We start from the raw sequence: 12153 nt of genomic DNA, 5'->3' as shown, positions 1-12153 counted from the left end.
TGAAGACAACGTTACAAGATGGCCTTCTGCAAGCCAGGAAGAGGGCTCTCGCAAGATCTGCTGGCACCTTGGTCTTGGACTTCCTGTCCTCCAGAACTTGGAGAAATAAGTATGTATTGGTTAAGCCACCCCACCTACGGCATCTCATTACAGAAGCCCAAAATGTTTAAGACACTAATACCTGTGTACTGATTTGCCATTTGAAAAGGGCTATTCTATATGTCATTCCCTTTAATCCTAGCAGTAATCTGGTATGGAAGGGCATCCAGAGCCTAATTTTACAGACGAACAAACAAAGGCTGAGAGAGATGGAGGAATTTGCCAAGGGTCCCACTGTCATCAAAGGGCAGAGTCAGGACTTACACACTGTCGTCTCATTTTAGATGCACTGCTTTTAGCATTACCTTGTGCTTAAAATGAAATGGGGGAAAGACATGCTTACATGTTTGTCTTACTAACATCAACATCATAATCACCACTGTCATCATCATGGTCACTATTATCCCATAACCAACCAGCTGTCTAAGCCTTTCTGCTGGGCCTCCAAAACTCAAACGCTTCCTTTTCTTTTCAAAACCAATACTCCTCATGTGGAACCGGGGTGAGAGAATAATTGACATATCCAGTAGCTATAGAAAAAACTCTCCTTTGAAGGAAACTTTCCTTTGAAGGCTCAGTTAAGTCCGGGGGGAGTCATCTCTACAGGGGTCCCAATCACCTTCACCTCCTGGTATTCATGACCTTTTGGAGTCCCTCGTCCCCCCCCCTCACTGCATCAGGGCCAAACTGTGTGACAAATAATTTACAGAAGAAGTAACAGTATAAATGCTAAGGCTAGGTCCAAAAAAGGTACCATGGCTTTTGCCTTGTACCCATGGTTTACTTCCGGGGGAAGCCAGCCACAAAGTCACAGGAACACTCAAGCAGTCCCATGGAGAAGCTTGTGTAGAGAGGAACCAACTAGATAGCACCACTCACAAACCCAATGAGTGAGCCGCCTTGAAGTGGATCCTCCTGCCCCAGTCAAGCTTTAGTATGACTGCAGCTCCACTTGACCACCGACTGCAACCTCATGAGAAATCTCAAGATGGAACCACTCAAACAAGATGCTCATGATTTCCTGACCAACAGAATCTGTGAGAGATGAGAAATGATTACTGCTGTTTTCAGGCACTCAGTTTTGGGACGATTTGTTTTGCAGTAATATGTAACTGCGAACTCCTTTTCTTGGCTAAAGCAGAATGAGCCCAGCTGTCTCCTTTGCATGCAGAAAGGTCACCATCTATTAATCCTTTCTGTTTACTTCATAAATGCTTCCCTTAAGGCAGGTACAGCAGAATAAAGACTAGTGGCAAGCAATGTGTTATGTTGTTTCAAATTATTAATGAGAAAATTTTGGTAAAGAAAAAAAATGGTAGATCTAAAATAAATCCTACGCTTTTTCAACACCTGAGAGAGCTGAGAGAGAGTCTTTAAGGAGCCATCTATGGCATATCTAACCAGATGAAGCTTAGCTTCATCTAAACTGCATGATATCACCAAGGAGGAATACTCCTCTCTGTACCCAGAGGTACCAAAATATAATAGAAATTCAGGTCTTCAGTTGCAATGCCCCATTAGGCCATATAATAAAAATGCTAGCCTGTGAAAAACTGGCATTTCTCCTGTGGGCACGTCTCCTTCTGATTTGTATTTGTCTTACCAGCTCACTTTGTCTGAGCGTGGGATTCTTTATATTATACGTATTCACCATTATCTTTATTCTGTCATACAAAAAAATCCATTTTCATTAATTGGTTTATTTATTTAATAGTTATGTTCATTATGTGTAGTTTTTAAAGTGGATGAGTAGAACATTTACTAATCCAAATCTTTCATCTTTAAAAGAAACATAATGAAAAAATAAGCAATTAGAAAGTGCTATTTAGGTTCATAATTGTAGCTACATCACCTTAAATAAGTGTAATTCCTATTACACACTCAAAGGAAAGATTAATAATTGAAAATAATTATGACTGCTATTTGGATTTTAAATCCTGTTCAAATATATTTTGATACTAATCCTCTTCTAGAATTAAAGAACGAGATACATTAAAACAGAATTATTTCATGACAGATGTTTAGTATTAACACAACGTAAGTAAAAGTCTAAAAAGAAAGAAAAACATATATACTTGCTTCTTATAGGTAAATTTTTGAGTTATAATTACTGATAGATCTCTGAAATTCATGAAGATGTTAAAGATCATTTCTACAATTTAATGTCTATTTCCAGGTACCCTATTAATTGGATACTAATGAAAATTAAAGAAATCATGAAATTTATATGTGAGGAAACACATGGCACTATGAACCACACTGTGATGGCTAATTTTATGTGTCAAATTGGCTAGACAATGATGCCCAGTTGTTTGTTTAAGCAGCAGTCTAGATGCTGCCGGTAGAGGTGTTTTTTAGATGTGATTAACGTTTAAATCAGTAGACTGTAAGTAGAGCAGATTAGCCTCCATAAGGTCGGTGAGCCTTATCCAAACTGTTGAAGAACTTAAGAGAAAAGACAGGTCCCCAAAAGAGGAAGGACTTTTGGCTCCAGGCTACCTTTGGACTCAAGACTGCAGTATCAACTCTTTTTAGAGTATCTATCCTCCTGGCCTTCTCTAAAAATTTCAGACTTGTAGTCTTCACAATCTCATGAGCCAATTATTTAAAATCTCTGTCTCTCTCTCTCCCCATATATACGTATATATTTTACATAATATAATTAACAAATACATTAAATATATACATATGTATATATACACATATACATATCTACAGGAGTCTCTGGAGAATGCTAATAACCACATTCTTAGTGAATAACAACACTGGAAGTAAAGATTAATATTACAATAATAAAATAATAATCATAGTAATACATGTAGTAAAACTTTTATTTTTGTAGTGGGATTGAGCAAGAGATATTTTGCTTAACCCTTGGTATACCATCAAGGTTAACTGCACCCAAATATATATTTTGAGTTTCTTTTTAAAGAAGTTCTAACTACTTGTAAAAATTGGTATTTTTCGACTTTTATTTTTTCCTGGTGGTCTACCAAAAAACAAAGTGAAATTTTACTTATTCTTTCAATAAAATAAAATTCATTTTATTTTTCAATTACCATATGGGTCCAGTGAAGCCTTTCATAAACCTAAATACATTGTGTAGTCCTAGTAAGCTTATTTTTCCTATATTTGGAAACATTTTTGCTATTTCATCAACAAATCATAAGTTTTTCCTAAGTATGCTAAAAAGATTTGTAAATGAAAGAATGATGGAATTATATAGAAGGACGATACAATAATGAAAAAAATCTTCATCCTTTAGGTTTCTTATTACATTGTTCCAAATAGTGCATCTTCAGGAAGGTATAAAAAGACTGGGGACAACAGCTTTGGAGTCTGTTTTTAGCTTTCATTGAACAGAGTTGAAAATGTAGAACTTTTCATTTTACTCCCATTATGTCAAAGACAAGAAAATTGATAGAGGAAGATGTTTACGATTATTAGACAGAATAGAAGATAAATGCAAAGAGACAGAAATCAACATTCTAGACTCCAGTGATGATGGTGAAATTGATCATATAGGTGAAATCTTAGACTGCGAGTCTTCAGATGATAAGCAAACACAAAGATTGATGAACAAACAATATATTTCTAAGGACAGAAAGAAAATAGCATATTTTAATCTAGTTAGTTGTTCAACAGGAAGGACTTCATCACATAATGTTTTGTTGAAGAACCTAAACCATCCTATTTTTCTAAAATGATGTGGGACACTACATCATTTATGTTTGTACCTCCAAATTTATTTTATACAAAGATTTTTGGGTTCAATTCTTATTAAAATTTCTAGTAAAATTGTGGGTTTTTTTTTTTTTTTTACTATCTGTCTAGTCTTACTTGTGCAAAGTATTTGAAAAATAACCGAAACATACAAAATGAAAAGCAAAATGATTCACTAGACCTAGATGGCAAATGGTCATCTATTTTTCTTGGTACACTGAAGGGTGACTCAGAAACCTTATATACATAAACACAACCATCTGTAACTCTCAGCTAAAGGGTTTCTTATTTGATGTACCACTAAGAACCAGGAAGAAATTTATGTTATTGGACTGGTGGTACAGCAGAGATACAGTAAACAAAATAGAGAGCAAAACTTACAAACTCATTCTTCAGTGTGTGTTTGTCTAAATGCACCTATATTGTAAGTTGCCGCAGGGAGACATGATGCTAACTCCTCTTCCTACATTCCTTAAATGTAAGCCAAATTCCAGACTCTTCCCTAGGTCTACTCTTCTTTTCATCTGGCTCCCTGTCTCTTTGCAAACTCATCTACTCCAGGTAGTTTCCAAATCTGCTTAGAAGTAACTTTGCTTCTGAAATCTCTACTCACATTTTCTTAAGCACGTTATTGTATCACCCATATTCAACTCCTTGTCCTGAATTTGTCTTTGGTTATATTACCATCTTCCAAAGCACCGAATCTCAAAATCTTAAGAGGCAAGCTCACTCTTAGATCCCACACACTCAATGTCCAAATCCTGTTAGTGCTAGCTCTACTGTCTGTCTTAATTCAGTTCTTTCTTTCCATTCCACTGCCACTGCTCTAGCTTGGGTTCTCTTTCCTCCTACCTTGTCTCTCTGACTGCTTTTACTCCCGTATCCTCCACAACATACACACAGACACACTCCCACTTCTACAAATTCATCTGTCACACCATAGCTAACTTAAGTCTAATTATGTCTTCTCCTCTTATCCTTTCCTGAAATATCCTTCCCTTCCCAGCCTTCTTCTGCTTTTAAAAATCCTATTCGTGACCAGTTCAAATTTAATCTCCTCCTAGAAGCATTCCAGAACCCCTTCATTCAGATCCAATCTTCCTTCCTCTTGTTCTCTTTCAAGATTTCATAATACTGCTCTACTGAAGTACTTATCCTAGACATCCTAGACTGCCTTGCCCAAATAGACTCGTCCAAATACCCACATTTGATTGTAACCTCTTTTAAGACAAAGGCTGAACCTTATTTTTCCCTGTATCCCAACCATCACATCTGATGTTAACTAGCACAGAGTAAGCATTCAAATATTTAACTGAACTGAACTCCTCGGTTGCCGGCGGCATCCTGGTGGATGTAAATTCTGAGAGCTGCCTGTAGTTGTAACAGGTTGACAGCAGGTGCTAGATGTCAAAAGAAGGAAATTTATATGGTTGACTCCACTTCTTCTAAAATAAGCAACTCTCTAATAGACAATACCTGAGAGGAAGATATTGGCTGGCATTTCATTAGCAATAGAGATTTCATAAAAACGTGGAGAACAACAAAGTCTTTTTATTTCACCGTGAAGAATTTCATACATTTGGTTGCAGCAGTGAATGATAGGTTGACAAAGCTGCTATAAAACTGTCAGTTAATTCAAAAATCCTGTGAGAGTATTTTTATTCCCGTGCAGCAGAACATTCTTCCCTCTACAGTCCTGTATACCAGCTCTTTAAGCAATACGATGTGAACTCATTTCTTAAAATTTATACAATGTCACCAAATTTCTCAAAGAATTCCAAACTGGTTTGAAAAAGCCTTAGATGAAAAAATAATTTTAAAGGAAATAATTCTCTCCTAAGACTTGGCATTCTGTTTCAGAAGTTCCTCCCCTGGTTTAGCTGCTACGTGACCGTATGTTATACCCCCCTTCATATTCTCCCATCTCCAGTTCCTCTGTACCAAATCCATCTCACCATGATGGTACGGACCATTTCGAGCATCTAATATATGTGAGGTCTTCGGTTTAGAAATCTCACATAATTTTATCTTCATAATCACCGTACCAGCTTACATATTATCATTACCCCCATGTCACAGATGAGAAAACCATGGCTTAGAGAAGTGAATCCCCTTGGTCAAGGTTGCCAGCTGGTACATTATGGAGGTTCGCCATCCTATACATTTCCAACACATGTAAGAGACAATCCTATGATTACATACCCAAATGCGTAGAAGATAGCAGTATAAATGGGAGCAGTAAAAATTATATCCACATTACACTAAACTGTTACTCCTAATATTTTCAGTTCTCACTCTTCTTTCTTTCTTTCTTTCTTTCTTTCTTTCTTTCTTTCTTTCTTTCTTTCTTCTCTTTCTTCTCTTTCTTCTCTTTCTTCTCTTTCTTTTTTGACTAACCAACATTTTTCCTTTGCTGCGCCTTGGGCTTTAGAATCGTATAGACAGAAGTTTAAATCCTAGTCTCTCACTTGCCATCTTACTACAACCCTAGGCACATTACTTAAGCTTGCTGAGCTTCAATATTTCAATCTCTAAAGTGAGAATAATAATATCTACCCTCCTAAGGTCATAGTAAATACTGACAATAAAACAGCTTACATGAATTGCCTTGCTTTTAGTATGGTATCACTCACATATTTAATTCTATTTATATATGTTATTCCGTGTGTTCCAAAGCAAACTTCTCCTTTTGGTTTTGTTTTTTTTAACTTCTCTCTTTTCTTCTTTGTAGTATGAGAACCAGGCAGCTACCAAAGAGCTTTTTAAATGCTTTCCCACTAAGCATTCAAACAACCCAATTAGATCATAATTAAAATAACAAGAGCTAACGTTTACTCAACTCTTACTGTGGCTTGGATCTCCTCCTGTATTACCTCATCTAATTCTCCCAACCTTGAGGTAGGTACAAGTAATCTTACTTTATAGAGGCGGTGACAGAGATCAGATAGTTTACTGAGATCAGCTGTTTGTTCAGGGTCACAAAGCTACCACTAAGAAGTCAGCCCAGGCAGCTTGCCCTCAGAACCTGTACATGCTTTGTTATAGATCTTTAAAATGGTAATGGTGGGGGTTATGTAGCAGGAGAAGCTACAGAAGCAAGGCTCTAAAATACATATGTCAGACAAGCCACATTCACCAATACTATTTGTGGAATAAATGGACCAATAAGAGAGAGGAACTCTTTTTTTCCGTATCCTCCTCACTGCTATATGAGGTATTACGGTATTACGACCTGCCGCCATAATGGGCATGAACAAGAGTTTTGCATAATTCAGAAACCTCCCACTTAGCAATTTGAGATCCTTTCAATCTTACCTGGTTTTGGTCCCCTGATCTAGCTAGCCCTTTTGTGGGACAAAAATGACCAGGAATGGCTGACATGTTCAGCAACCAAAGAATTGAAGGAAAATGAGAGTCTGAACATCAGAAACAGCAAGGAGAGCTTTTATTTGAATGCACTTAGAATGAAATTTTTTCTCTCACCTAGATTATTGCAACATGATTTCCATCAATACAGTCACCTGAAAACAACAGATACCGTGGAAATCGTTGTATACAGTGAAACGTGTTGGTATTTTGCAGACCCAATTACTTGAGATTTTAGCATGGATATTACTAGTAGAGAGGAATTGCTTTGTACTGGACTTTTCTCTTGATAGAATGTAATAAGTATATATAGATTTCCCCAACTGTTCAAAGTTATGAACTGGGACTTACCAAGGAAGGAAAATGTTTCAATATAGCATTATACTCTTACTGAATATTTTTCTTTATTTAGCTGATTCCTTTGTAAGTATTTCTAGAAGTTTCAGGGCAATAAAAAAGGAATACTGAAATCTTCAAATAAGAGAATACAATTTTATGAGCAAGTATTTTATTTCTGCTCATTCCCTGAAAGCCAAATCTAGACTAAGGAAAATTCTATTTTGAACATGATTGAAACTTTATGAGTATTCAATCTCCATCCCATTTCATAGATTTCAAATGGAGGGAGAGATAAACTGAAGCACAGCAGGGCTGCAAATGACATTGTTTAGATAAACATATCTTGTCGGAATTATCCTGGTAGCAGCATTAAAGGCTCCGGGCATATTTGGAATGAAGATTCTGGCTTAGGCTCTTAATAAGCAACATGACATGTCTCAACAGACACTTGGCTTTTAAGAAAATGCTTTTTTTGGACCACGTGGATTGGAATCTTTCCACTATACTACAAATATTCATAAAGGTATTCATTCCTAAAAGACAAAAGCTTAGAAAAATAGAACTGTTCAAATTACTGGATATTAGCAGAGAGATAAAAACCTGCCCTTTGGTCACTCAATTTTAATCTACATCACGAAAAAAAGTCAATACAATATCAAAAAAAAGATTGCAAGGGATAATGGAAAATGTTTAGACAATGTTGAATGGATAGTATAAAATAAATTAGTGCTATTTTCCTCTTAGGGAAAAAAAAGAAGTTATTTTTCATTAGTAAAATGACAAATGACTTTCTATACAGCGTGTTCAGATTTGCATAAACATTTTTGCCAAATTTCCATATTTCTCAGGCAAGAAACAGATCACCTAACTGTGTAATGGGAATTCAGTCTCATACTAAGTAAATCACTCACTAAGATTCATTCTTTTGGACCAGTATGTTGCAACCTGATGAAGAAGCCTCATGGTTCCAGTTTGAGGGAGGAACATTCTACTACATCAGTTGAAGAGCTGTCTGTGTTGGTCATTACAAGGCGATTTTGCTCTTGCCTTGCCGGTTATACAAATGACATTCTATAACTTACAGAGAACTCTACAACTGAAGTGTATTCTTCCTATCCAAATTAGCTGTGGAAGAGAATGACGAGTTTCTTACCAAACTAGTTTCTCTCCTTCCCAGGCTCAACACTGGACAATATTTTGTAGTTTTCCTTGCAATTAGATGTGGTCATGTGACAAGTTCCAGCCAACAGACTATGAACAGAATTCATGTGTACCACTTCTAGGCCTGTCTCAAATTCCAATGAACAATGTTTATTCCTCATCTACCCATTAAATGCATAGGACTCAGATGATCTGGACACAAAGGATGGAAGGGGCTTGGGTCCCTGAATGAGTTCACAGAGAGCTGCTTATTTTAGACTGTGCCAGGAAAAAAGTAAGCATCTGATATGGTAAGCCACCAAGACTCGGGATCTGACGTATAGCGGCTAGTACTACCCAACTAATATGATAGCATATATGCAAATACATTCTTTGAGCAACAATAAAGGGTTAAAATTTCAAAATCAAGAAAAATCTCTTTTAATTAACAATCATGACAACTGAAAGAGGAATGTCTTTAGGAAGTAAATCAAAATATACATAATTTGCAGACCAAAAAAGTATTTAATCCTAGTCCTAGTGATTAAGGTCACTAAGAAAAACAATAAAACAGAATGGGACATGGTAAACATTCTAGAAGGAACACAGACTTTCAAGCCAGAAAGAAACATTTGCAAATTCCAAGCTCTGGTCTTTGCTTGTTTTGTAAACTTGAGCAATTTGATTAACCTTTCTCAGAATCGGTTTCCTCATCTACAAAATGAAGGGTTATGAAATTTACCTGACAGGATTTTATAAAGATTTTGTACACACCCACACACAGAAACACACACACAACACAACACCTACCATCTGCTACCTAAGAGGAAGCTATTATCACCATTTACCTAATAAATACAGGTATTTATTATTATCACCATTTACCTAATAAATACAGGTATGACCAATACTATTTTTCATAAATTAACCCTTTATACTGGTTACTCTTTCCCCTCCCCCAACATACTGGCTGCAAAGCATTCTGCTTCCATTCCTGAGCCAAGGGCTAATGCAAGACAATGTAAGTTATTGAAGACATGGTTTCTTGGTTTTTGAGGTCCAAAAGCCTAGGCCTAGAAAAAGACAAAAGATTTGGAAGGAAAAAAAAAAAGATGAAATGAAGGATTTCCCTACTCCCGCAGTAGAAAAAATTTCCTCTGGCTGTGAGAAGGGATGAGAGGCGGCAAGACAGGGAACGGGGAAAAAAAACCAAAAAGTAAGTATTGATGTGTGTCCCTGGAGGGGAGGGAGGGAGAGGGAAGGGAGGAAACCCTGGGAGATGCATGCCAGTCAGAGAGCAGAGGTGAGCTGGGCCTCATTCCTGAGGCGAGCCTCTGAGGGAAACAGAAAGACAGTAGTTTCCCCTTCTGCTTCTTCTACTCTTCCTGACCCTATACACAGGCACTCTGAATCACTCTGTGTAAAGAAGAAAAAAGTAGATGCAATGTCCAGGCAGATGGGCCTTCAAAAGCCTCCCAAGATTGCCACCCACTCCAGTATGGCAGGAGGAACGAAGCACTGATTTCTGCTACTACACAATGAGGGCGGCACAGTACCAGAGGGATGTCCAGATATGAAAGTGCCACTACAGAAGGGAATGAAAGATGGTCCAGGAAGCAACTGCCTGCATGCACCAACAACCAAGAATCTGAGGGAGAGACTGACAGCCGCATGGACGCTAGCCCAGAGAGATGACAAGTGAGGAGCGAGTGTTCTGCCACACCATGCTCACCACACCCGCCGCCCCATGCTTTGCATCTACAGAAGCCTGGACTGATGAAAAATTTCTTTCCTCTCTTCCATGGAATTACATTCGGTTATGGAAAGATAACATTATGGACTGGAAAACCTTAGCACAGAAGTTATCATTTACAACGATTTTGCGCAATTTTTAGGAACACAACGGAGGTCAATCAACTTCAGTCATTATTGGAAACTTTTCTTACATCTTTCTCTAAGTTTCACCAGCTTGTTAAAGGACTTACTTCGATCAGTAATGATTGTTCTAGCCTCTTGATTGCTGGTCTTGTTTTTCAAATTCTGGGCAGCGGTAATGAGTTCTTCCAACTGGGGGCGCCTCTGTTCCAAATCCTGTAGTGTTGCCTGAAGGAAGAAAATACAACTTAATATTGAGGTGCTCCAACATTGTGCATTCCTTTTATGTGATACAAAGTAAAGTGCAATTTTCAAACCAACCAAAGCACTTTTGGAAATTAAAAAAAAGATGTTGCTGGATATAAATCTCTAATGTGTAAGGCTTTATAGGCAACAATTCAGTAAGAAATGTGTTTCATTCTTAGATACCAAAAATATTTCAAATGAAAATCTTGATTATAGATTTGCTTCACTATTTAAGAGCTTAAACTGTCGTTCCAGAGTACCCGGGTTTACTTAAACCAATGTACGAGCACCACAAGTAAGAAATGCAGTTTTGAATTATGACAATGTATTTACGAAAGATAGCTATTTATACTTGTAATCTCATTTTGTGTGGTGTCAAAACTCAGATGTATATTTTAGAAACAGGAAAAGCATGGAAGTGATTTAAGAGATGTAACTTATTTAACTTCTTTGTACCTTAGATTCCTCACCCATAAAATGTGAGGGTGACGCAGATGAGCCAAGTCAGTCCTTCCCCAAGGAATTAGTATTCATACTCTGTATTACAAATGACTTTAATTTAATACTGCATTCGATAAAAGTACCAACAGAATAAAGCCAAGAAATATTTATTTATGTATTTATTTATGGATGACAATGTTAATTATTAAGAAATCCCTCCCTCCCTCCTGTGTCTCCCATCTAGTGTCTCTGTCCCCTTACTCTCTCTACTCTAAAGGGCCCATATCCCAGCAATATTTACAAAGAAGCTTGGGAAAAATAAGATCTCTCCCTTGTTTTTGTTCTAAAAGGGAATACATTTTATTTCAATTTGGGAAAACATAGTGAATGTTTGTTACTAGTTTATAACCCCTACACACATGTTCTTGCTTTTATTCTCCTAATAACCAGACTAATAACTAAGCTGGAAGTCTTTATGGTTTTACATCTGATGCTGTTTCCACTACCTCGTGAGGCCAGTGAATGTGAAGGGATGAAATGTGGTAGACAGTAATGTTCCCGAAACTTAGTTATCTACTATGCTCTTTGACGACTGCTGATTTTCTAAAGATTTTTGGGTCTCAACCCAAGGCCAACTTTTGAACGTCTTGCAGTGTTTCTTTTGTGAACAGGTAGGGAGATAGGCCTTGTGATTTCAGCTCAATTGCTTTTGGTAGTATTAAAATAATGGCAAGAACTTATCCAAACATCACACATCTATTTTGAGAATTTTCCCCTCTCTGTATTGAAAAATTGGAGGGGCTAACTTTTAACCAATTTTCCACATTTATAAGCTGTGATTGCTCAGAAGAAAAATCCAATTTTCAGGTTTCTAACTTTTATAGTTTCTTTACACAAAAGGGTGTTTGAAATATGGAACAAATT

The 12153-nt window shown here is 37.0% G+C and overlaps 1 protein-coding gene across 1 annotated transcript in view; it reads right to left on the bottom strand.

Annotated features, from left to right (window-relative positions):
• The window catches only part of DMD (dystrophin), a 1667815-nt gene that overhangs the window by 559086 nt on the left and 1096576 nt on the right, over positions 1-12153 (bottom strand). The window contains exon 50 of the mRNA XM_040633145.1: positions 10653-10770. Coding sequence (XP_040489079.1) covers positions 10653-10770 — 118 coding nt within the window. The remainder of the gene's footprint in view (positions 1-10652; positions 10771-12153) is intronic.

Source organism: Ursus maritimus, assembly GCF_017311325.1.
Source record: "Ursus maritimus isolate PB19 chromosome X unlocalized genomic scaffold, ASM1731132v1 scaffold_X1, whole genome shotgun sequence".
In the NCBI taxonomy this organism is placed as follows: Eukaryota; Metazoa; Chordata; class Mammalia; order Carnivora; family Ursidae; genus Ursus; species Ursus maritimus.
The sequence above is the reverse complement of the archived record's forward strand: the minus strand, read 5'-3'. Positions and strand labels throughout refer to the sequence as shown.